This window comes from Eleutherodactylus coqui, chromosome 13, assembly GCF_035609145.1.
Source record: "Eleutherodactylus coqui strain aEleCoq1 chromosome 13, aEleCoq1.hap1, whole genome shotgun sequence".
NCBI classification, from domain to species: domain Eukaryota; kingdom Metazoa; phylum Chordata; class Amphibia; order Anura; family Eleutherodactylidae; genus Eleutherodactylus; species Eleutherodactylus coqui.
In genome coordinates this window covers 111,263,417-111,289,766 of record NC_089849.1, presented here as the reverse complement: position 1 = coordinate 111,289,766, position 26,350 = coordinate 111,263,417, and the positions used below count along the sequence as shown (strand labels likewise).

Below are 26,350 nucleotides of genomic sequence, written 5' to 3'. Positions count from 1 at the left end.
TTTTTTTTTTTTGGATATCGGCCGTGCAGAGCATTGCGTCCTCAGTCTGCAGTAATTTTACATAGTATAGGGCCAGTAGTGCTGAGGCAGGGACAGGGAAAAACGTGAAAGACATATACTGTCTATATAGGCAGTAGGCTTTTCCAAAAAAATGTTGGACAAAAAAATATATTCGGGCTGCCTGTGACCGTTCTGACTGTGCTGCGTCTCTGCTGGGGGTAGTAGTCCTAATTAATACGCAGCCAGCTAAGTGTTACAGCAGGCTTGCGCAAAATTCTTTCCTGGCTCTGCTGTGCGTTCCGTAAGCGAAGTCAGCCTCCAACCACAGGCCAATAAGCGGCACATTTAATTACAGCGTTCTGTTTCTGCACTACTGGTAATACACCATGCTGAGGGGTAGGGGTAGGCCTAGAGGACGTGGACACGGGCGAGGACGCGGAGGCCCAAGTCAGGGTGTGGGCACAGGCCGAGCTCCTGATCCAGGTGTATCGCAGCCGACTGCTGTGGGATTAGGAGAAAGGCACGTTTCTGGCGTCCCCACATTCATCTCACAATTAATGGGTCCACGCGGTAGACCTTTATTAGAAAATGAGCAGCGTGAGCAGGTCCTGTCGTGGATGGCAGAAAGTGCATCCAGCAATCCAGCTTTCAGTGGGTGAGGAGGACGATGACGATGAGACACAGTTGTCTATCACTCAGGTAGTAGTAATTGGAGTAAGTCCGAGGGAGGAGCGCACAGAGGATTCGGAGGAAGAGCAGCAGGACGATGAGGTGACTGACCCCACCTGGTTTGCTACTGAGGACAGGTCTTCAGAGGGGGAGGCAAGTGCAGCAGCAGGGCAGGTTGGAAGAGGCAGTGCGGTGGCCAGGGGTAGAGGCAGGGCCAGACCGAATAATCCACCAACTGTTTCCCAAAACGCCCCCTCGCGCCATGCCACCCTGCAGAGGCCGAGGTGCTCAAAGGTCTGGCAGTTTTTCACTGAGAGTGCAGACGACCGACGAACAGTGGTGTGCAAACTTTGTCGCGCCAAAATCAGCCGGGGAGCCACCACCACCAGCATGCGCAGACATATGATGGCCAAGCACCCCAAAAGGTGGGATGAAGGCCGTTCACCGCCTCCGGTTTGCACCGCTGCCTCTCCCCCTGTGCCCCAACCTGCCTCTGAGATCCAACCCCCCTCTCAGGACACAGGCACTACCGTCTCCTGGCCTGCACCCACACCCTCACCTCCGCTGTCCTCGGCCCTATCCACCAAAGTCTCTCAGCGCACCGTCAAGCCGTCGCTAGCGCAAGTGTTTGAGCACAAGCGCAAGTACGCCGCCACACACCCGCACGCTCAAGTGATAAACGTGCACATAGCCAAATTGATCAGCCTGGAAATGCTGCCGTATAGGCTTGTGGAAGCGGAGGCTTTCAAAAGCATGATGGTGGCGGCGGCCCCACGCTACTTGGTTCCCAGTCGCCACTACTTTTCCCGATGTGCCGTCCCAGCCCTGCACGACCACGTCTCCCGCAACATTGTACGCGCCCTCACCAACGCGGTTACTGCCAAGGTCCACTTAACAACGGACACGTGGACAAGCACAGGCGGGCAGGGCCACTATATCTCCCTGACGGCACATTGGGTGAATTTAGTGGAGGCTGGGACAGAGTCAGAGCCTGGGACCGCTCACGTCCTACCCACCCCCAGAATTACGGGCCTCCTCCTACGCAACCTCTGTCTCGCAATCAAGATGTGTCAGCAACAGCACGTCGCCAGCAGTCGGTGTCGCGCGGCGTGACAGCACAGCGGTGGGCAAGCGTCAGCAGGCCGTGCTGAAACTACTAAGCTTAGGAGAGAAGAGGCACATGGCCCACGAACTGCTGCAGGGTCTGACAGAGCAGACCGACCGCTGGCTTGCGCCGCTGAGCCTCCAACCGGGCATGGTCGTGTGTGACAACGGCCGTAACCTGGTGGCGGCTCTGCAGCTTGGCAGCCTCACGCACGTGCCATGCCTGGCCCACGTCTTTAATTTGGTGGTTCAGCGCTTTCTGAAAAGCTACCCACGCTTGTCAGACCTGCTTGGAAAGGTGCGCCGGCTCTGCGCACATTTCCGCAAGTCCCACACGGACGCTGCCACCCTGCGCACCCTGCAACATCGGTTTAATCTGCCAGTGCACCGACTGCTGTGTGATGTGCCCACACGGTGGAACTCTACGCTCCACATGTTGGCCAGGCTCTATGAGCAGCGTAGAGCTATAGTGGAATACCAACTCCAACATGGGCGGCGCAGTGGGAGTCAGCCTCCTCAATTCTTTACAGAAGAGTGGGCCTGGTTGGCAGACATCTGCCAGGTCCTTGGAAACTTTGAGCAGTTTACCCAGATGGTGAGCGGCGATGCTGCAATCATTAGCGTCACCATTCCTCTGCTATGCCTCTTGAGAAGTTCCCTGCAAAGCATAAAGGCAGACGCTTTGCACTCGGAAACGGAGGCGGGGGAAGACAGTATGTCGCTGGATAGTCAGAGCACCCTCCTGTCTATATCTCAGCGCGTTGAGGAGGAGGAGGAGGTGGATGAGCATGAGGAGGAGGGGGAAGAGACAGCTTGGCCCACTGCTGAGGGTACCTATGCTGCTTGCCTGTCATCCTTTCAGTGTATATGGCCTGAGGAGGAGGAGGAGGAGGAGGAGGAGGATCCTGAAAGTAATCTTCCTAGTGAGGACAGCCATGTATTGCGTACAGGTACCCTGGCACACATGGCTGACTTCATGTTAGGATGCCTTTCTCGTGACCCTCGTGTTACACGCATTCTGGCCACTACGGATTACTGGGTGTACACACTGCTCGACCCACGGTATAAGGAGAACCTTTCCACTCTCATACCTGAAGAGGAAAGGGGTTCGAGAGTGATGCTATACCACAGGATCCTGGCGGACAAGCTGATGGTAAAATTCCCATCCGACAGCGCTAGTGGCAGAAGGTGCAGTTCCGGGGGCCAGGTAGCAGGGGAGGCGCGGAGATCAGGCAGCATGTACAGCACAGGCAGGGGAACACTCTCTAAGGCCTTTGACAGCTTTCTGGCTCCCCAGCAAGACTGTGTCACCGCTCCCCAGTCAAGGCTGAGTCGGCGGGAGCACTGTAAAAGGATGGTGAGGGAGTACGTAGCCGATCGCACGACCGTCCTCCATGACGCCTCTGCCCCCTACAACTACTGGGTGTCGAAGCTGGAAACGTGGCCTGAACTCGCGCGCTATGCCCTGGAGGTGCTTGCTTGTCCTGCGGCTAGCGTCTTGTCAGAGAGGGTGTTTAGTGCGGCTGGGGGAATCATCACGGATAACCGTACCCGCCTGTCAACCGACAGTGCCGACAGGCTTACACTCATAAAGATGAACAAAGCCTGGATTTCCCCAGACTTTTCTTCTCCACCAGCAGGCAGCAGCGATACCTAAACAATACGTAGGCTGCACCCGCGGATGGAAGCATCGTTCTCTATCACCATCAAAAACGGGGACCTTTTAGCTTCATCAATCTGTGTATTATATTCATCCTCCTCCTCCTGCTCCTCCTCCTGAAACCTAACGTAATCACGCCGAACGGGCAATTTTTCTTAGGCCCACAAGGCTCAGTCATATAACTTTTGTAAACAATGTTTATACGTTTCAATTCTCAATTGAATAAAGCATTGAAACTTGCACCTGAACCAATTTTTATTTTAACTGGGCTGCCTACAGGCCTAGTTACAAATTAAGCCACATTAACCAAAGCGATTAATGGGTTTCACCTGCCCTCTTGGTTGGGCATGGGCAGTTTTTCTGAAGTACATTTGTACTGTTGGTACACCAATTTTTTTGGGCCCTCGCCTACATTGTAATCCTAGTAATTTTTAGCCCACCTGCATTAAAGCTGACGTTACCTCAGCTCTGCTGGGCACTGCAATGGGATATATTTATGTACCGCTGGTGGGTTCCAGGGAGCCACCCATGCTGTGTGTCCACAGGGACTTCACATTAGGGATTTGTACCTGCCAGTGTCTATGTATTAAAAACCCCGGTCAGACTGGGGCATGCAATGTGGGCCGAAGCCCACCTGCATTAAAGCTGACGTTACCTCAGCTGTGATGGGCACTGCAATGGGATATATTTATGTACCGCCGGTGGGTTCCAGGGAGCCACCCATGCTGTGTGTCCACAGGGACTTCACATTAGGGATTTGTACCTGCCAGTGTCTATGTATTAAAAACCCCGGTCAGACTGGGGCATGCAGTGTGGGCCGAAGACCACCTGCATTTAGTAAGACGTTATCTCAGCTGTGATGGGCAATGCAATGGGATAAATTTATGTTCCGCCGGTGGCTTCCTGGGACCCACCCATGCTGTCGGTCCACACAGAGTTGTAACTGCATGTGTCCACTTCTAAAGAACCCCAGTCAGACTGGGGCATGCAGTGTGGGCCGAAGCCCACCTGCATTTAACATGACATTACATCAGCTGTGCTAGGCACTGCAATGGGATATATTTATGTACCGCGGGTGGCTTCCAGGGAGCCACCCATGCTGTGGGTCCACAGGGAGTTGTAACTGCATGTGTCTACTTCTAAAGAACCCCAGTCTGACTGGGGCATGCAGTGTGGCCCGAAGCCCACCTGCATTTAACATGACATTACCTCAGCTGTGATGGGCAATGCAATGGGATATATTTATGTACCGCCGGTGGCTTCCTGGCACCCGCCCATGCTGTCGGTCCACACGGAGTTGTAACTGCATGTGTCCACTTCTAAAGAACCCCAGTCTGACTGGGGCATGCAGTGTGGGCCGAAGCCCACCTGCATTAAACATGACATTACCTCAGCTGTGATGGGCACTGCAATGGGATATATTTATGTACCGCCGGTGGGTTCCAGGGAGCCACCCATGCTGTCGGTCCACAGGGAGTTGTAACTGCATGTGTCTACTTCTAAAGAACCCCAGTCTGACTGGGGCATGCAGTGTGGGCCGAAGCCCACCTGCATTGAACATGACATTACATCAGCTGTGCTGGGCACTGCAATGGGATATATTTATGTACCGCCGGTGGGTTCCAGGGAGCCACCCATGCTGTGGGTCCACAGGGAGTTGTAACTGCATGTGTCTACTTCTAAAAAACCCCAGTCTGACTGGGGCATGCAGTGTGGGCCGAAGCCCACCTGCATTTAATTGGATGTTACCTCAGCTGTGATGGGCAATGCAATGGGATATATTTATGTACCGCCGGTGGCTTCCTGGCACCCAACCATGCTGTCGGTCCACAGGGAGTTGTAACTGCATGTGTCCACTTCTAAAGAACCCCAGTCTGACTGGGGCATGCAGTGTGGGCCGAAGCCCACCTGCATTGAACATGACATTACATCAGCTGTGCTGGGCACTGCAATGGGATATATTTATGTACCGCCGGTGGGTTCCAGGGAGCCACCCATGCTGTGGGTCCACAGGGAGTTGTAACTGCATGTGTCTACTTCTAAAAAACCCCAGTCTGACTGGGGCATGCAGTGTGGGCCGAAGCCCACCTGCATTTAATTGGATGTTACCTCAGCTGTGATGGGCAATGCAATGGGATATATTTATGTACCGCCGGTGGCTTCCTGGCACCCAACCATGCTGTCGGTCCACAGGGAGTTGTAACTGCATGTGTCCACTTCTAAAGAACACCAGTCTGACTGGGGCATGCAGTGTGGGCCGAAGCCCACCTGCATTTAACATGACATTACCTCAGCTGTGATGGGCAATGCAATGGGATATATTCATGTACCACCGGTGGGTTCCAGGGAGCCACCCATGCTGTGGGTGCACACGGAATTCCCATTGCGGAGTTGTACCTGCCTGTGACTATTTATAAAAAAACGCGGTCTGACTGGGGCATGCAGACACCTTGACAGAATGAATATTGTGTGGCACATAGGTACCCCATCGCTATGCCCACGTGTGCAGCTCCAGATGGAGGTGGCACAGGATTGGATTTCTCATTGCTTCTGTATAGCATTGTTGGCTGTCGCCCTGTCCCTTTTAAAGAGGGTCGCTGCCTAGCCGTGCCAACCCTCTGCAGTGTGTGCCTGCGGTTCCTCCTCATGGCAGACGCACTTATAAATAGACATAAGGGTGGTGTGGCATGAGGGCAGCTGAAGGCTGCGCAGGGACAATTTGGTGTGCGCTGTGGACACTGGGTCGTGCAGGGGGGGTTGGGCAGCATGTAACCCAGGAGAAGTGGCAGCGGAGTGTCATGCAGGCAGTGTTTGTGCCTTGTTGGAGGTAGTGTGGTGCTTAGCTAAGGTATGCATTGCTAATGAGGGCTTTTCAGAAGTAAAAGTTGTTGGGGGGGGGGGGCACTCTTGCCGCTATTGTGGCTTAATAGTGGGACCTGGGAACTTGAGATGCAGCCCAACATGTAGCCCCTCGCCTACCCTATTCGTTTCTGTGTCGTTCCCATCACTTTCTTGAATTGCCCAGATTTTCACAAATGGAAACCTTAGCGAGCATCGGCGATATACAAAAATGCTCGGGTCGCCCATTGACTTCAATGGGGTTCGTTACTCGAAACGAACCCTCGAGCATCGCAAAAATTTCGTCCCGAGTAACGAGCACCCGAGCATTTTGGTGCTCGCTCATCTCTAATAATATGGTATTCTAGAGCCAAGGTTCTTAACCTATATTATATGTACCCTTTGGGTAGGTGACCTTACTTTAAAAGTGTACAGTAGCATGAGACAATGCAAGCATTTGCTAAACTCCAGCACATTGTATCCTTAAGGGCAGAGACGTAACTTGAAGCTTCTGGGCCCAAATGCAAAACCTGTAACAGGGCCCCAACTATATTGCTTTATTCATAGTACTGGGCTCCATATATAGAGAAGTGAGGTCTTATGGCCTCCCTAAGGGTCCTGGCACCGGGTGCAACTGCATCCCCTGCACCCCCTATAGTTACGTCTCTGCTTAAGGGACAGTTGGCTTCCAAACATTAGGAAACACCATTCCACTTAATGGTGAGCTAGCACCATGCAGTTGAAGGTCAGCAGCAGGTAAGGAAACAAAGAGAAAAGGCAAAAGTTTTGTAACAGTTTTTTAATTTCTCAACCCTCTGGCAATTGCTCATATATCTGGCTCTCATGCTGAACTTTGAAACATAACCTGCTATAAATTCATGAATTCTTCCTGCCCAAATTTTAATTGCATCAAATTATGGATTATTCTGAGCAAAACAGAAAAAAAAATAGGTCATCATGAACTTCCATGGTCTGATAGGCTTGAAAATATGACAGAAGTCTGCACCTAGGCCTCTTAGTTTGGGAGGCCAAAGCTGCTCATGTCATACAAGGTCCCATCTTCTCATGACCTATATACCTTGTACATAGGTGATTGGGTAGTGTGACCATGGCATTGCACAACAGCTCGGGATATGTTTGAGAAACAGGAGGCACAAAGAACACAGTTGGAGTATTTAATACTAAATAAGTTTGAAATAAATGGCTTTGAGAGAATAACAATTAAGAGGGTGCCTTAACAAAGGGTTATTGAATCTCATGTGTGTCACAAATAGAATCCGCCCTAGGCGTCAGCAAACACTAGGTCTATTCCTCCACCTAGTAGTTCTAACGACTTAATAGCACATTTTCATAGAATTCTTTTAACCAAGATAGTATAAGCCCTGTTTGATTACGTCCTTTAGGACATCCTTAGCAGGGAGAATAAATCCAAGTCTGCTTGATATTTAAGAGTCCAATAATGCGGTCTCTCCTAATAGGTTGGGTGCCCCGCACTGCTTGGGGAGCACTCTGCAGTACACAACAGGGTGGATGAAGGCAGCAACAGCTCTAAGCTCAGAACAATGGTTCCATCTTAGCTATTCTAAAGTGTGCACATTGTATTCCTGTCTTAGAGACCGGTCTCTACTTACACTTATTTAAATTCAACTGCTGCACAACCTGCAAAGGAATCCTCTGTAGCATTTGCGAGTTCCTGTGAGTGATGTATGGAATCACTACTTCTTTTCCTAACAGCAGCCCCGACACATCTTGTCTAAAAACTGTGGTGCCCCACTGATCTACCGTGTTTCCCTGAAAATAAGACAGTGTCTTATATTAATTTTTGTTCAAAAAGGTTTAACTTTTTTACATGTATAGCTGCCTGGACACTATTTAAATTGACTTTTTTAATTAACTGTTAGCAGGGCTAAATTTTGGAGTAGGGTTTATATTTCAAGCATCCTCAAAAGGCCTGAAAAATCATTTTGCATCCTCAAAAATTCTGGAAAATCATGCTATGTCTTATTTTCAGGGTATGTCTTATTTTCAGGGAAACAGGGTAGGCTCTTTTGCTGTGTGTTTTTCTTTTCACTCGGCGGCTTTCTCTCAGCTCAGGTAGCAGTCTTTGTCTGACAGCAGGGAAGGCTTGTGGGACCCGCAATCACTCTTCCTGAACTACACCAAAACTTACTGCTTCATAAGTCCTCTCGGATCATGCTCAAAAGCCCCATTCCTCCCCTTTATGACCAGTTGACCTGAAGGCCACTAATCAGAAAGTTTTTCAGGGTAAAACGATCAAGAGGTGGCGTTATACAAACTGCCCACTAGATGCCAGTGAAACATCAACTTTTACCTTAGTCTTTATAAATTGGGCTGATCGAATGATAATTTGGGCATTTTTAACACATCCCAACAGGGTAACCCCTTTACACAGCACGGTGGGACTGCAAGAAAAGCACATCGAAAGGCTTTTGCCTGGCTTATCAGACTACATTACAGGAGCTCAGCTATGTGTTGTGTTTTGTCTGATGACAAGCCTGCTGAATATTACTAATAGCAAGATAAGCAATGCAAAGTACAAAGTTACTACACATTTCATGTAGAATATAATTTTATATAATATATAGTGGAAAATGCTTCCAATGATGGACATAGCCTTTAAGAATCTTAATTTTTGATTTCTATGACTGAAAGTCACGATAAGACCTTTCGTTTGACGCTATTTTGTAAATAAGTTTGGCAATCCTTTCCAGTAAAGCCATATACCAGATGGAATACAGCAAGTATTCTGGTAGATGCAAGCCTTACCTTGTATGACCCCACTTTTCTGTAGAGGAAATGTCTTCTAGACTAAACTTCACCCCACAGCTAATGCTTAATACCTTGCACCAGAGCTGTATAGACATGCCCATCGCACAATATGTTCTGCTGCTCAGAGTTGATCTCCTGGACCAATGACTCATCCTTGTATACCTTTTTAAGTAGCATCTTTTTTGAGTGGTTAGGAAAAGAAAATGTGATCTGCATTTCCATGGACTGGTATGAAACAGAATAATAAATCTGCTCTTTAGAAGTTGCTGTGTGGTAACGTGTTGTGTAAAGAAAGGTGAATCATTCTAGAATTGAGAAGTTCTGAAACTTTCCAATATACTTTGAGATTTAGTCCCTTACCATTTTAAAGATACTTGCTTTGTGTCAGTGAACTAGAGCATAAGTGTTTACACTGATACACTGTACAAACCCCTACAGCAGCACCAAGTCAGGATGAGTTGAGTTTTTACCCTTTGAATGTAAGCAATGAAAACTGTATTTACTGGCAGCAAGCAGAGCTCTAAAATATTGTGACAATTTGAAATGCACAGCATGCTAGAAAGTGGCAAAGTTTAACCCTTTCCAATCCATTTATTTTTTCTCACCCATTCTCCGCAGCTCCAAATAAATTGGAGCTGGGAGAATGGGTGAGAAAAAATACATTTTCCCTGCACCCTCCTGAACTGACAGAGTTCAGGAGGGTGCAGGGAGGGACCTGCTTACCTGACCGGCGTCTTCCGCATTCTCCTTCTGCCTCCCGGCTCGGCGATCATGTGACCGCTGGGGTCAGGTGACACCTGGCGGTCACATGATCGCCGGGTCGGGAGACAGAAGGAGAATGCACAAGACGCCGGTCAGGTAAGCAGGTCCTTGCACGGTGCAGGCTCCCGGCTCGGCGTTCATGTGACCGCCGGGGGTCAGGTAACACCGGCGGTCACATGATCGCCGGCCGGAATCTATGCATTGCATAGCGCTAATTGAGCGCTATGTAATGTATAAAGAAGTGGGCAGAAAGGGTTAAAAACCCTTTCTGCCTTCTCCTCGGGGGTCCTCGATGACGACCAGTAAAGGAGTGCATCTGCACCCGATGTGCCTGACGATCGGGTGAAGATCCACTCCTGCACTGCAGTGTCGGGCCTGCCCCGACATCGGAGCTGTGGAGGAAAATGATGATGTCGGGGCAGGCCCGACATTGGACTGGAAAGGGTTAATATATAAGGCTATGGCTACATAGTGACTTCACATGACCAAAGAGCGCTGTGTAGCCCTGTAACCTTGGTACAAGTGACTAGTGGCTGCAACCTCCATCTGCAGATCCAACTTCGGTGTAGTAGCCTTACAGATCACTAAAGAGTAGTCAGAATAGCCAGGAGTCTTTACTGGAAAGTCTCAGGTCGCAGTGCAGATGGAGGAGACAGGTAGCGTTTTTCAGTAGGAAAGCCAGGAGTCGTTATCGGGAAGTCTCAGGTTGCTTATTGTAGAGAAGGAGAAGAGGAGGTAGATCATGGCTGCGCTGGTGCAGTGGCAGGATCAGGATTTTATAATGAGCCTGATTAGAAGCAAGGCGGGGCCAGGACAGGGGGCAGAAATTAGATTAACAGGAGCATGGAACAAGGCTAGGCTCATCAGGGGAGCTTGTCCAGCAAGCTGGATAGCTCACTGGGGAGAGACACTGCCTGGAGCAGAGGAGGTCCCAGGTTTGAGTCCTGACAATGACTTTGATAAGAGTACAAAGTCACAGGGATATTTAGTGATCTTATTGGACCAAAAGTCACTGTGTAGCCCTAGATGAATTACAATTATCTCATGAAGACAAAACTTGCCCATATGTCCTAGGTCCAAGGCTTCTTCGGCAGCATTGAGGTGATTTGTTCTTGCAGGTGTGATATGACAATAAACCTGTAAACAATCAAATAATCCTCTGAAAGTGAAAGTACAATGTGCCCTTAATCTTTATTGATGTGCACAGCAGAATGTCCGTACAGTGAAAACAAGTGATAAAGCAAGCTCATACTCTTTATATGGTGTACGTATACATGGATCTACAGGACTTAGCGATAATATATGATATTTTCTCTTTCAAACACATTTATGGATAAAGATGTGTAAGGTTACGATGGAGATACAGAAAAAGTAATACTAAATTTCCCCAAAACAACCCATATTGTCCTCCCGAAAAAAAACCTCAAACGCGAATGTCGGCTTGTAACACCTTGTGATTGTAGACCTAACATTCTGTTCTAATGCATTATTTTTAAAGATCGTTAAAGTGGCGAGGGTTTGGTTTTTCTAATCCAGAGCTTTAAATCCCCTGCATAGTTACACATTCTAACTGCTTGCTGACACCACTAGGGGGAGCTCAATAACTTACTGCATACAATTTATTCAAGATACGGCATTATGCATCTATGATGATTCGCTTGTTGGTTTTCAAGGGTGGACTGCAGATATCCACAATATCCTCTGTTTCATTTCACATTTTTTGGAGTCCAGGGAGCTGTGATATGAGGGGCTGTATGGTGTGGTAGAGATGCCTTAGATGTTCCAAGTGCATTTCTTCACTGACATAAAACATGAAGGGTCCTGGAGTCATAATCTTGTTTCTTACATATTATAAGGAGATACTAAGTTTGAGGACCCAACACAAAACCCTCCACATATCTCAGCTTCCTGGGATTTTGACATATAAGGGAATGGTGTAAGCTACTGGTAGGAGGATAGAGGTGAGTATTATTTCTTATGTTACTTTAGTGCATGACCAACTGTTTAATTTTTTTAAAAGTAGGACCATCCCTTTAAACGGTACCTACACCTTTCGATGACTTTTCAGAATAAGCTGTTGTATGTGTACATGAGGAATAACACTATTTCTGACCATTATATGACTTGCATCATACCCCCCCCCCCCCCCTCTGCAGTCTGCACCCATTAGCTACTGCAGTGTGTGGCTCTCTTTCCCTCCGCCTCCCCTTTTCTCTCCATAGACGTCTACGGGCAGCATGGGTCATCACCCTCCTCAATTTACTCTGTTCTGTCTCATTATCTCTTTTAATAGATTAATTTTGCATGACAACAGGCAGCATTGTGGGGCAGCAAATTAGGAGGAAGGGAGACTCCAAAAAGGTACTTTGGGGGGATTTTTCAGTATAAAAACATCATTTTAGGTAAATAAAGTGACTTGTACATTTTTGCTAGTTATCACATTAGCTTTCATATTAATGTAACCTCTCAAAGTGCAATGGCCATTTAACTGAACTTTAGATTTCCATAGGGTTTTATGGTAGTCAAAGTTTGGTTCACTGGTACTATGGGGAATCTGAGTCTTGCAGTCTTAATACTAATGGTAAGTTGTGCGTCTAACTGCAGCCTTATACTGTATTAATCTATGCATGCTGTATTGTGATGGCTGGTGATTGGTTAATTGTCCTTGGGCAATTAAACCTAATAGGATACTTTGCATCTGTAACTGACAAGTTCATGAAATGAGCTGTCGCTGACACATGCTGTTCCTCACTAGTGACCTCCATGCACAAAGGTTCAACATCATCTACCGTTCCCTCATAATTCTGAACTTCTATTGTATTGCTCTCTCCAAATCCTTCAGTCATTAGGCACTCACCCTCATTCAGCATGTCCATGAGATTTTGTAATATAAGAAGAATGAATGGAAGATTTTTTTCAAATATTGCAAAGTCTTGATTGCTATTATAGTCGAAATTGTGTCACAAAGACAGAAAATAATATGCTTTGCATGCCTTGAGTGCATCTTTTGCTTAAGGTGGTGCAACTTTGGTAAATGTCCCAGGATAAGCTCGCTAAGCACTACTACAATGTAATGGATAACTCTATCCTCTTCATTTAGGATTCTAAGGACATTTTGCTCAGAGTCTTAAAAACATTTTGATAGGAAATGCTGTCCGTGTCTTGAAAAGTTGGGTTAGGGTCTGCGTGTTCTTCACTGTTGCTATCTGTAGTATCTAACGATGACACAGTGGTAATACTTCGGGACATGCTGGATATGCCGTTGAGTATTGGACTTGGATATGCAATGTTGAGTAAGTCATTGGATAATGAGGTGGTAAATGAAGCATTGTGTGAAATGTTGTTCATTGAGCTCATAGACTCAACTGTGGGCAAGACATGAGCTACAGCTCTCAGAGGTGGCACATTAGATAAGCTATCTGACTTTGGATTGCTAGTGGATGGACTTCCAGGCATGTTATTGATGTCCAGCTGCTTTGCACTGCAAAATGGGGCATAGTATTCTGTAATTTCCTCAAACTGCTCACAATCAACTTTATAATATTTTTTCTTTGCTTCCAATATATTGTTGAACCTGAAGCCCCAAAGGATTTCACGGGGCAAGTAGGATGTTCGAGACTGATGGGATGTACCAGTGGAATCTCCCGTGTATACAAATGTGACCAAGATTTCAAATCTATCTGAAGCCACTGCTTTCCGATCTAGAGCATAAAAAGGACTATCTTGGTCAATAACATGGACAACAGTGACTGGTGTGACCAATATGATTTGCTCATTGACCAATGTGAGATCTTTGTATTCCATTACGATCCCTTTTTGATGATCTTCATTATAGCGTAGTAGTTGGGCCCTCACGTTTCCCTCAACCACATGATTTGGACGGAAGTCACCAATTCGCCACATAAGGCACAGTTTTCCATCCCGCACGCCAACAAGCGCAAAATAACTGAAACGTATAGTCTGCGCCCTTTTCCGGGCTGTAGCCATCTTGGTCATAGCAGCACCTATTATGAATGTGTCAATGATGCAGCTGAACACTGATTGTAGAGTGACCAAAATAATTGCTAAGGGGCACGCCTCTGTGACACAGCGGCTACCATAGCCAATGGTTGTCTGCGTTTCAAGGGAGAATAAAAATGCTCCTGCAAATGTGCGTACATTGTCAAAACAAGGAGTTATGTCCATGTTGCTGAGATCTCCATGCTGAAAAGCAATGACCCAGAAGATCAAGCCAAACAGTAGCCATGATAAGATATAGGATAAGGAAAATATGATCAACATGTGACGCCACTTGATATCAAGCAGTGTGGTGAAGATGTCAACAACATAACTTTCCCATTCGCCGAGGAGACTCTTGAAGTAGACGTTACAGTCACCATCTTTTAGCATAAAGCGAGGTTGGAAGGATTTCTTGTAGACTAAACTGTGTTGGTACCAGGTATTCTCTTTTACATTTACCAGTTTCCAGGTATCTACAGATTGGCTCATCTTGGCATTCAAGGTGAATGTTCACAAAATGTTCTATAATTTCTTCACTGAACTCCTGTAAAAGAAATAGTTTTGTAAGAATATTATATACTATGTACATTTTCAAGTTTTTATGACATGGAAAGAAATATTCCTTATCTACAGATTTAGTGATGTATAACATTATAGGAGACTAGAAATGTTTGGGTGCTGCCCATGTTATAGGGGCCAAGTGATTCCCCCTGAGTTCACTGTGTGGGCTTTGTATCAAACCAGTACACTTCTGATTTATTAATAGAATCATGGGACATATATACTCCAAATGACGTAGCAATAAAAATACATACCTCTAATATCATAGGAACTCATAATTAGCTCAGTTTCTAATGATTAACATATGTTTACTCCTTAGGGCTTATTCAGACGACTGTATATCGGCTGGGTTTTCACGCCCGGCCGATATACGGAGTCCCTCTCTGCAGGAGGAGGGGCTGAAAGAGTTCCCGCCCCCTCTTCGCCCCTCTGCACTATTTGCAATAGGAGGGGGTGGGGCGGAGCTAAGTCCCAAAACCTAGCTCCGCCCTCTCCCATTGCAAATAGTGGCGAGGGATGGAGAGGGGGCAGGAGCTCAGTGTACTGCTCCCGACTCTTCCAGCCCCCTCCCCTGCAGAGGGGGACACCGTATATTGGCCGGGCGTGAAAACCCAGCAAATATATGGTCGTCTGAAGCTGCCCTGAAGCCTAGAGCTAGCTGACATATTTTACAACAGCTTTTATCTAATTGCAAGTCAATGAAAACAAGTATGGAATATTGTAGCCATGCCCATCATCAGGGGAAGGATGTAGGGAAAGCAAAGCAGGTGGGCACTTTGGGTTCTGATAAGGGGAAGGGGGTGCAATTTCTGGTTTAAAAAGAAACTATGGACCTAATTTATTAAAACTGTCTTATAGTAAGACTGACTTTGTTATCCATAGCAACCAATTAGAACTCAGCTTTTATATTTGTTGCTATAAGCAATAAAGCTATTCATGCTATTATTCAGTTTTCATAAATAAGACCCTATGGCTTTCATTTCTTTGAGTTTGACCCTGTGTCTAAGCAACTGATAAGGTTGTAGATGCCAAGGACTAATGCAAGCGTTCTTCCTGAGGAGGAAACTGAGCTTGTCCCACAAGTGGTGGAGTGGCCACATAATGAAAAAGGGGGTGTAAGAAAATAGGAAGTATGTGTAAGTAAGAATGCTAAAGATTGATGGGAAAGAATAAGGGGAGCTAGTAAATGAATGGTCATTCATCTGACTACTCCCATTACACGTGATGAGGGGAGAGTCATTTCTAAACCCCCTTTTATAGGCATAAGAACTTCTCCGACTCCGGTGTCTTGCATGTGTACTTGGTGGGGTCGCAAACTTCCAACATCTAGGGCCAAAGGCAAACTTTTTGCTGTACAGCCCGTGGGCAGCGAACTTTCTACCAGGTTTCTCCCTGCTTTTTTTCCCCTCTTAAACCCATATTAATTAAAGAGGAACTTTGCAAACTGTGGAAAATAAAGAAACCGCTCTGAGATTTCAAATGAAAAACACACTCATGGTTTTAATTGTTTTCACATTTACTGCTTCAAACAATAGTTATTTTAGAAAGGACCACAAACACCGTGAACTAAATCTGCTTAGGCTACTGGTTGACTCTGCTGTGGATTAGAGGCGGAATATTTTTACATCTTTTGTGTCAGTTTATAAAACTGCTAGAACACCACTTTCTTGAAATAAAAAAAAATGTCCCTTTGGTTCTTGCATGATGAAGTTTTCATGTTTCAACAATACTAACAAAACAGCAGATGATACATAGAACATTCTTCTAAATTGTCACAGTCGCACAAAATGTGCAGCTGCACAGCGCAGCCGGGGACAGCGCCAAATATAGCAGCAAATTATTCCTCACAACAGATAGCTTTCACAACCCAAGGAGACATAAAGAGTTCGAGATACGGTTTTCTTTAGAACTCTAATTTTGTGAACATCGTGTTTCTTTATCTCAATAGTGGACTTTTCAAACAAACCCAGACTGTGCTCTGGGGACTTAATACTGATTTAGGTTAAAGAGAAGTCAGTCCTAAAAGAAGTACCCTTATTATAATACTGCCCCCTATGGATGGAATATAATACTTCTTATGGGCAATTGACAGGGGCATAGCTAAAGGCTCATGGGCCCGGGTGCAAAAGTTTATTTTTGGGCCCCCCAACTTCTTTTAACCCGTTACTGCAGAGGCGTAATTTGAAGCTCCGGGGCCCCAACGCAAAAACCTGTAACAGGGCCGCCAACAATAGTGCTTATTTATTCTACTACTATATAGAGTAGATAGGCCTTATGGGCCCCCTAAGGCTCTGGGGCATGAGTGCATCCGGATTCCCTGTATCGTCTATAGTTACGCCAGTGGATATTACTACATAACTACTACCCTATATATAAAAGAAAATAAGTACCATTGTATTATACCTATGTAGTCGAATACATAATTATACTGCCCCCTATGTACAAGAATATATTGTAACTACTCTAATAATAACCCCATGTACAAGAATATAACTACTATAATACTGCTCCTTATGTACAAGAATATAACTACTATAATACTGCTCCTTATGTACAAGAATATAACTACTATAATACTGCTCCTATCAACAAGAATATAACTACTATAATACTGCCCCTATGTACAAGAATATAACTACTATAATACTGCCCCTTATGTACAAGAATATAACTACTATAATACTGCCCCTATGTACAAGAATATAACTACTATAATACTGCCCCCTATGTACAAGAATATAACTACTATAATACTGCCCCCTATGTACAAGAATATAACTACTATATTACTGCCCCCTATGTACAAGAATATAACTACTATATTACTGCCCCCTATGTACAAGAATATAACTACTATATTACTGGCCCCTATGTACAAGAATATAACTACTATAATACTGTCCCCTATGTACAAGAATATAACTACTATAATACTGCCCCCTATGTACAAGAATATAGCTACTATAATACTGCCCCTTATGTACAAGAATATAACTACTATAATACTGCCCCCTATGTACAAGAATATAACTACTATAATACTGCCATCTATGTACAAGAATATAACTACTATAATACTGCCCCCTATGTACAAGAATATAACTACTATAATACTGCCCCCTATGTACAAGAATATAACTACTATATTACTGCCCCCTATGTACAAGAATATAACTACTATATTACTGCCCCCTATGTACAAGAATATAACTACTATATTACTGGCCCCTATGTACAAGAATATAACTACTATAATACTGTCCCCTATGTACAAGAATATAACTACTATAATACTGCCCCCTATGTACAAGAATATAGCTACTATAATACTGCCCCTTATGTACAAGAATATAACTACTATAATACTGCCCCCTATGTACAAGAATATAACTACTATAATACTGCCATCTATGTACAAGAATATAACTACTATAATACTGCCTCCTATGTACAAGAATATAACTACTATAATACTGCCCCCTATGTACAAGAATATAACTACTATAATACTGCCCCCTATGTACAAGAATATAACTACTATATTACTGCCCACTATGTACAAGAATATAATTACTATAATACTGCCCCCTATGTACAATAATATGATTACTATAATACTGTCCCCTACGTACAAAAATATAAGTACTATAATACTGCCCTCTATGTACAAGAATATAACTGCTATAATATTGCCCCCTATGTACAAGAATATAACTACTCTAATACTGTCCCTATTTACAAGAATATAACTACCATAATACTGCTCCTTATGTACAAGAATACAACTACTATAATACTGCCCCCTATGTACAAGAATATAACTACTATAATACTGCCCCTATTTACAAGAATATAACTACTATAATACTGCCTCCTATGTACAAGAATACAACTACTATAATACTGCCATCTATGTACAAGAATATAAGTACTATAGTACTGCCATCTATGTACAAGAATATAACCACTATAATACTGCCCCCTATGTACAAGAATATAACTACTATATTACTGCCCCCTATGTACAAGAATATAACTACTATATTACTGCCCCCTATGTACAAGAATATAACTACTATAATACTGCCTCCTATGTACAAGAATATAACTACTATAATACTGCCCCCTATGTACAAGAATATAGCTACTATAATACTGCCCCTTATGTACAAGAATATAACTACTATAATACTGCCCCCTATGTACAATAATATGATTACTATAATACTGTCCCCTACGTACAAAAATATAAGTACTATAATACTGCCCTCTATGTACAAGAATATAACTACTATAATATTGCCCCCTATGTACAAGAATATAACTACTATAATACTGCCTCCTATGTACAAGAATATAACTACTCTAATACTGTCCCTATTTACAAGAATATAACTACCATAATACTGCTCCTTATGTACAAGAATACAACTGCTATAATACTGCCCCTTATGTACAAGAATATAACTACTATAATACTGCCCCTATGTACAAGAATGTAACTACTATAATACTGCCTCCTATGTACAAGAATACAACTACTATAATACTGCCATCTATGTACAAGAATATAAGTACTATAGTACTGCCATCTATGTACAAGAATATAACCACTATAATACTGCCCCCTATGTACAAGAATATAACTACTATAATACTGCTCCTATGCACATGATTTTACTATAACAATGGTAATACTTCCCTACCCACTACAATACAATGAACTATATGTATATATTATTGTAGCTGTTATTTGTTGGATATTACTATTCTACTGTGCATCAGGTATTATGTATAATTCTATTATGATCATTTGCGCATTGACATTGTACCCCTAAACCCAAGGGAAGGTCTAATTTTCAGCCATGCTTTCCTAAACCTTTCCTCCACAAGGGGATTGTCCTCTCCTGAGGTCTGTAGGAGGACTATTTATGTACCGGTATCTGTGTGCAGCATCCCAGAGGGTAACTCCAGACACAGGCCATACGCTGAGGAGCTTTAAGGGTAGACTGCTCACTTGTCACAGTGTCACCACGCTCCCTCGTGGAGGGACACACGTAGCCTTGGCCAGAGCTGCGCTGGGCCTCTTACGTACACCCCTAGGTATAAACATAAGAACAGGAGACAACGTTGTCACGGGTGACGCCACCGTTCCACTACCCACTGGAATGACCCTCGGCATTAAATATAGGAGCCAAAGACAGTATTAAAGTACCTCAGGCCCTGGGAACAGTCAGGGCCTTGCAAAACTTAACTTGCAAAAAACTTGGTACAAGGCACAAATGCAAAAGACGGCCGTGCAGGCAAAACAGCAGATTTCAGGTCAGGGAGGAAACACAGGATGACACCGGTCCTGCAGTCTAAGTTATCTGACAGGAACAGCTCCTGGCAGGGGAACTCTCCAGAGGAGGATAGGGGTAGGGTCACTCCACAGACACTCTCGTAGTACAGTACCTCTGCACGGTGGTCTCAGCCTCTTCTGGACACGCTCACTCTCAATCTCTCTCTTACTTGTCCTCACTCACTGATTGCTCCTGGCATCGGGGTACTCAGAAAAACTCTCTTTTTCTTCCAAAACAAACTGTTGTCTCTTTGATTTTGCAGTTGAGGCGTCAGGAGGAAGTTGCAAGTAAGTTATGGGAACTAATTTTAACTAATAGAGGATGTAAACGTCATGGTGGTAAACAGGCTTGGGAAGCAGCCAAGCTGACGGATGTTGTAATGGTCAGGGCATTTAGTGGTTGGTATGCTGGTATATAGAGATGAGCGAACGTACTCGTCCGAGTATTAGCGTGTTCGGGATGCTCGTTACTCGTAACGAGCACCACGCGATGTTCGAGTTACTTTCACTTTCATCTCTGAGACGTTAGCGCGCTTTTCTGGCCAATAGAAAGACAGGGAAGGCATTACAGCTTCCCCCTGCGACGTTCAAGCCCTATACCACCCCCCTGCAGTGAGTGGCTGGGGAGATTAGATGACACCCGAGTATATAAATCAGCCCCGCCCGCGGCTCGCCACAGATTTGTTCTGACAGAGAGGAGGGAAAGTGCTGTTGGTGCCGGAGCTGCTATTGGGAGAGCGTTAGGAGTATTTTAGGCTTCAAGAACCCCAACGGTCCTTCTTAGGGCCACATCTAACCGTGTGCAGGTGGAGGCTGTGGAGGCTGCTTTTTGCAGTGTTGCACTTTTTTTTTTTTTATATCGGCCGTGCAGAGCATTGCGCCCTGCAGTAATTAGACATAGTGCAGGGCCAGTAGTGGTGAGGCAGGGACAGAAGACATATATTGTGAGGCAGGGACAGAACACATATATTTTGAGGCAGGGACAGAAGACATATTGATTGAATATAGGCAGTGGGCCTTTGCAAAAACATTTTGGGAAAAAAATCTATTTGGGCTGCCTGTGACTGTCCTCAGTGTTCTGGGTCTGTGCTGGGTGTAGTAGTCCTCCTAATTCATACGCAGCCAGCTAAGTGTTACAGCAGGCTTACGCAAAATTATTTCCTGGCTCTGTGTTGGCTGTTAAATCACCGCTGTATTCCAGTCCACAGTGCAACACTCTGCAGTTCTTTGACATACTCCAGGGCCAGTAGCGGTGACGCAGAGAGAGAAGAGATATATTGATTGAATATAGGCAGTGGGCCTTTGCAAAAACATTTTGGGAAAAAAATCTATTTGGGCTGCCTGTGACTGTCCTCAGTGTTCTGGGTCTGTGCTGGGTGTAGTTGTCCTCCTAATTCATACGCAGCCAGCTAAGTGTTACAGCAGGCTTGCGCAAAATTATTTCCTGGCGTTCCGTAAGCGAAGTCAGCCTCCAACCACAGGCCAATAAGCGGCACATTTAATTACAGCGTTCTGTTTCTGCACTACTGGTAATACACCATGCTGAGGGGTAGGGGTAGGCCTATAGGACGTGGACGCGGGCGAGGACGCGGAGGCCCAAGTCAGGGTGTGGGCACAGGCCGAGCCAGTGCGGTGGCCAGGGGTAGAGGCAGGGCCAGACCGAATAATCCACCAACTGTTTCCCAAAGCGCCCCCTTGTGCCATGCCACCCTGCAGAGGTCAAGGTGCTCTACGGTGTGGCAGTTTTTCACAGAGACGCCTGACGACCGACGAACAGTGGTGTGCAACCTTTGTTGCGCCAAAATCAGCTGGGGAGCCACCACCACCAGCATGCGCAGGCATATGATGGCCAAGCACCCCACAAGGTGGGATGAAGGCCGTTCACTGTCTCCGGTTTGCACCACTGCCTCTCCCCCTGTGCCCCAACCTGCCACTGAGATCCAACCCCCCTCTGAGGACACAGGCACAACCGTCTCCTGGCCTGCACCCACACCCTCACCTCCGCTGTCCTCGGCCCCATCCAGCAATGTCTCTCAGCGCAGCGTCCAGACGTCGCTAGCGCCACTGTTTGAGCGCAAGCGCAAGTACGCCGCCACGCACCCGCACGCTCAAGCATTAAACGTGCACATTGCCAAATTGATCAGCCTGGAGATGCTGCCGTATAGGCTTGTGGAAACGGAGGCTTTCAAAAGCATGATGGCGGCGGCGGCCCTGCGCTACTCGGTTCCCAGTTGCCACTACTTTTCCCGATGTGCCGTCCCAGCCCTGCACGACCACGTCTCCCGCAACATTGTATGCGCCCTCACCAACGCGGTTACTGCCAAGGTCCACTTAACAACGGACACGTGGACAAGCACAGGCGGGCAGGGCCACTATATCTCCCTGATGGCACATTGGGTGAATTTAGTGGAGGCTGGGACCGAGTCAGAGCCTGGGACCGCTCACGTCCTACCCACCCCCCGAATTGCGTGCCCCAGCTCGGTGGTGGTATCTTTGGCGGTGTATGCTTCCTTCACTAAACCACCCTCCTCCTCCTCCTACGCAACCTCTGTCTCGCAATCAAGATGTGTCAGCAGCAGCACGTCGCCAGCAGTCGGTGTCGCGCGGCACGGCAGCACAGCGGTGGGCAAGCGTCAGCAGGCCGTGCTGAAACTACTCAGCTTAGGAGAGAAGAGGCACACGGCCCACGAACTGCTGCAGGGTCTGACAGAGCAGACCGACTGCTGGCTTGCGCCGCTGAGCCTCCAACCGGGCATGGTCGTGTGTGACAACGGCCGTAATCTGGTGGAGACTCTGCAGCTCGGCAGCCTCACGCACGTGCCATGCCTGGCCCATGTCTTTAATTTGGTGGTTCAGCGCTTTCTGAAAAGCTACCCACACTTGTCATACCTGCTCGGAAAGGTGCGCCGGGTCAGCGCACATTTCTGCAACTCCAAGTCGGACGCTGCCACCCTGCGGACCCTGCAACATCGGTTTCATCTGCCAGTGCACCGATTGCTGTGCGACGTGCCCACATAGTGGAACTCTACGCTCCACATGTTGGCCAGGCTCTATGAGCAGCGTAGAGCTATTGCGGAATACCAACTCCAACATGGGCGGCGTAGTGGGAGTCAGCCTCCTCAATTATTTGCAGAAGAGTGGGCCTGGTTGGCAGACATCTGCCAGGTCCTTGGAAACTTTGAGGAGTCTACCCAGATGCTGAGCGGGGATGCTGCAATCATTAGCGTCACCATTCCTCTGCTATGCCTCTTGAGAAGTTCCCTGCAAAGCATAAAGGCAGACACTTTGCACTCGGAAACGGAGGCGGGGGAAGATAGTATGTCGCTGGATAGTCAGAGCACCCTCATGTCTATATCTCAGCGCGTTGAGGAGGTGGAGGAGGGGGAGGAGCATGAGGAGGAGGGGGAAGAGACAGCTTGGCCCACTGCTGAGGGTACACATGCTGCTTGCCTGTCATCCTTTCAGCGTGTATGGCCAGAGGAGGAGGAGGAGGAGGAGGATCCTGAAAGTGATCTTCCTAGTGAGGACAGCCATGTGTTGCATACAGGTACCCTGGCACACATGGCTGACTTCATGTTAGGATGCCTTTCTCGTGACCCTCGCGTTACACGCATTCTGGCCACTACGGATTACTGGGTGTACACACTGCTCGACCCACGGTATAAGGAGAGCCTTTCCACTCTCATTCCCGAAGAGGAAAGGGGTTCCAGAATGATGCTATACCACAGGGCGCTGGTGGACAAACTGATGGTAAACTTCCCATCCGACAGCGTTAGTGGCCGAAGGCGCAGTTCCGAGGGCCAGGTAGCAGGGGAGGCGCAGAGATCAGGCAGCATGTACAGCGCAGCAGGGGACCATTATCCAAGGCCTTTGCCAAGGCCTTTGCCGGTCCCCAGTCAAGGCTGAGTTGGCGGGAGCACTGTAAAAGGATGGTGAGGGAGTACGTAGCCGATCGCACGACCGTCCTCGGTGACGCCTCTGCCCCCTACAACTACTGGGTGTCGAAGCTGGACACGTGGCCTGAACTCGCGCTGTATGCCCTGGAGGTGCTTGCTTGTCCTGCGGCTAGCGTCTTGTCAGAGAGTGTGTTTAGTGTGGCTGGGGGAATCATCACAGATAAGCGTACCCGCCTGTCAACCGACAGTGCCGACAGGCTTACACTCATCAAGATGAAGAAAGCCTGGATTTCCCCAGACTTCTCTTCTTCACCAGCGGATAGCAGCGATACCTAAGCAATACGTAGGCTGCACCCCCGGATGGAAGCATCGTTCTCTATCACCATCAAAAACGGGGACCTTTTTGCTTCAGCAATCTGTGTATAATATTCCTCCTCCTCCTCCTGCTCCTCCTCCTGAAACCTCACATAATCACGCCGAACGGGCAATTTTTCTTAGGCCCACAAGGCTCAGTCATATAATTTTTGTAAACAACTTTTATACGTTTCAATGCTCATTAAAGCGTTGAAACTTTCACCTCAACCAATTTTTATTTTAACTGGGCTGCCTCCAGGCCTAGTTACCAATTAAGCCACATTAACCAAAGCGATTAATGGGTTTCACCTGCCCTCTTGGTTGGGCATGGGCAATTTTTCTGAGGTACATTAGTACTGTTGGTACACCAATTTTTGTGGGCCCTCGCCTACAGTGTAATCAAATTAATTTTTAGCCCACCTGCATTACAGCTGACGTTACATCAGCTGTGTTGGGCACTGCAATGGGATATATTTATGTACCGCCGGTGGCTTCCTGGCACCCACCCATGCTGTCGGTCCACACGGAGTTGTAACTGCATGTGTCCACTTCTAAAGAACCCCAGTCTGACTGGGGCATGCAGTGTGGGCCGAAGCCCACCTGCATTAAGCACGACATTACCTCAGCTGTGATGGGCACTGCAATGGGATATATTTATGTACCGCCGGTGGGTTCCAGGGAGCCACCCATGCTGTGGGTGCACACGGAATTCCCATTGCGGAGTTGTACGTGGCTGTGACTATTTATAAAAAAACGCGGTCTGACTGGAGCATGCAGACACCTTGACAGAATGAATAGCGTCTGGCACATAGGTTCCCCATTGCTATGCCCACATGTGCAGCTCCTGATGGAGGTGGCACAGGATTGGATTTCTCATTGCTTCTGTACAGCATTGTGGGCTATCGCCTGCCCCTTTTAAAGAGGGTCGCTGCCTGGCCGTGCCAACCCTCTGCAGTGTGTGCCTGCGGTTCCTCCTCATGGCAGACGCACTTATAAATAGACATGAGGGTGGCGTGGCATGAGGGCAGCTGAAGGCTGCGCAGGGACAGTTTGGTGTGCGCTGTGGACACTGGGTCGTGCGGGGGGGGGGGGGGGGGGGGGGGTTGGGCAGCATGTAACCCAGGAGAAGTGGCAGCGGAGTGTCATGCAGGCAGTGATTGTGCTTTGTTGGAGGTAGTGTGGTGCTTAGCTAAGGTATGCATTGCTAATGAGGGCTTTTCAGAAGTAAAAGTTGTTGGGGGGGGGGGGCACTCTTGCCGCTATTGTGGCTTAATAGTGGGACCTGGGAACTTGAGATGCAGCCCCTTGCCTGCCCTATCCGTTGCTGTGTCGTTCCCATCACTTTCTTGAATTGCCCAGATTTTCACAAATGAAAACCTTAGCGAGCATCGGCGATATACAAAAATGCTCGGGTCGCCCATTGACTTCAATGGGGTTCGTTACTCGAAACGAACCCTCGAGCATCGGGATAATTTTGTCCCGAGTAACGAGCACCCGAGCATTTTGGTGCTCGCTCATCTCTACTGGTATAGTATGGGAGTGGGGATCTTCAGTAGGGTTATGGTTGCCCTTAAAGTCTACTCGCCCCGCTAGAACGACAAGCCAGACCGTGCCACCGCTTAATCGTGTCTAGCCGGCTGTTGTATGTCCGCTAGCTAGGGATTAGAGATTAGCGAGCGTACTTGTTTATGGCAATTTCGCAATCGAGCAACGCTTTTTTCATGTAACTGCCTACTCGGGCGATATCACAGGATTCATGAATCCTTACGGTCTAGCAATTCACGGGACTCCTGTTGCTGTTTTTGTGACGTGATTCAAATAAAACTGCGGCCACATTCAGGGCTTCTTCACATGACCGTATTTGCGCATATTTTTGCATGCGTAGAACATAGGTGCCAAGCACCGAGGATAGAACCCATCTATTTCATTGGGTTCGTTCCCATGATCGTGCAAAAGGATCCTTAGGTTATTTTACTCTGGCTTCACACGGGCGTATTTGCACACAATATGCAGAGAATAGAACCCATTGTTTACATTTCTGCATTTTACGTGCATAATATTCCATTTTTTCTGCGTATATGTGAACCAAAGATTCCCATAGAAGTCAATGGGAATGCGAAAAAGCACTGGCAATACTCTAGGAGATTTGCGCAGAAAAAATAACAAATCTAGAACTCATTAGACTAATTAATCATTTCAAATGATACATTTTTTTGACGTACGCAAATGAACATGCGGGTGCAAAAAGCAGAGTAAAATATGATAATGCGTGCGCAAAAAAGCATCATTCATTCCGTAGAAAAACACAGCGCTCAGGCATGCGCAAATATGCATACGCTCATGTGAAGGAGGTATTAAGACTGAGTGAGGGGTCAT

At 46.7% G+C, this 26,350-nt stretch overlaps 1 protein-coding gene across 7 annotated transcripts in view; it reads right to left on the bottom strand.

The window, feature by feature from the left end:
• Positions 1 to 10,995: 10,995 nt before the first annotated feature.
• The window catches only part of KCNJ16 (potassium inwardly rectifying channel subfamily J member 16), a 64,600-nt gene continuing 49,245 nt past the window's right edge, over positions 10,996 to 26,350 (bottom strand). For 6 of the 7 annotated variants that reach the window (XM_066585880.1, XM_066585876.1, XM_066585878.1 and 3 more), the window contains exon 2: positions 10,996 to 14,366. In XM_066585880.1, coding sequence (XP_066441977.1) covers positions 12,920 to 14,311 — 1,392 coding nt within the window. In that variant the 5' untranslated portion in view covers positions 14,312 to 14,366 and the 3' untranslated portion in view covers positions 10,996 to 12,919. Of the gene's footprint in view, positions 14,367 to 19,837; positions 19,955 to 26,350 lie in introns of those variants that run through there. The other variant, XM_066585879.1, reaches the window with a different exon arrangement.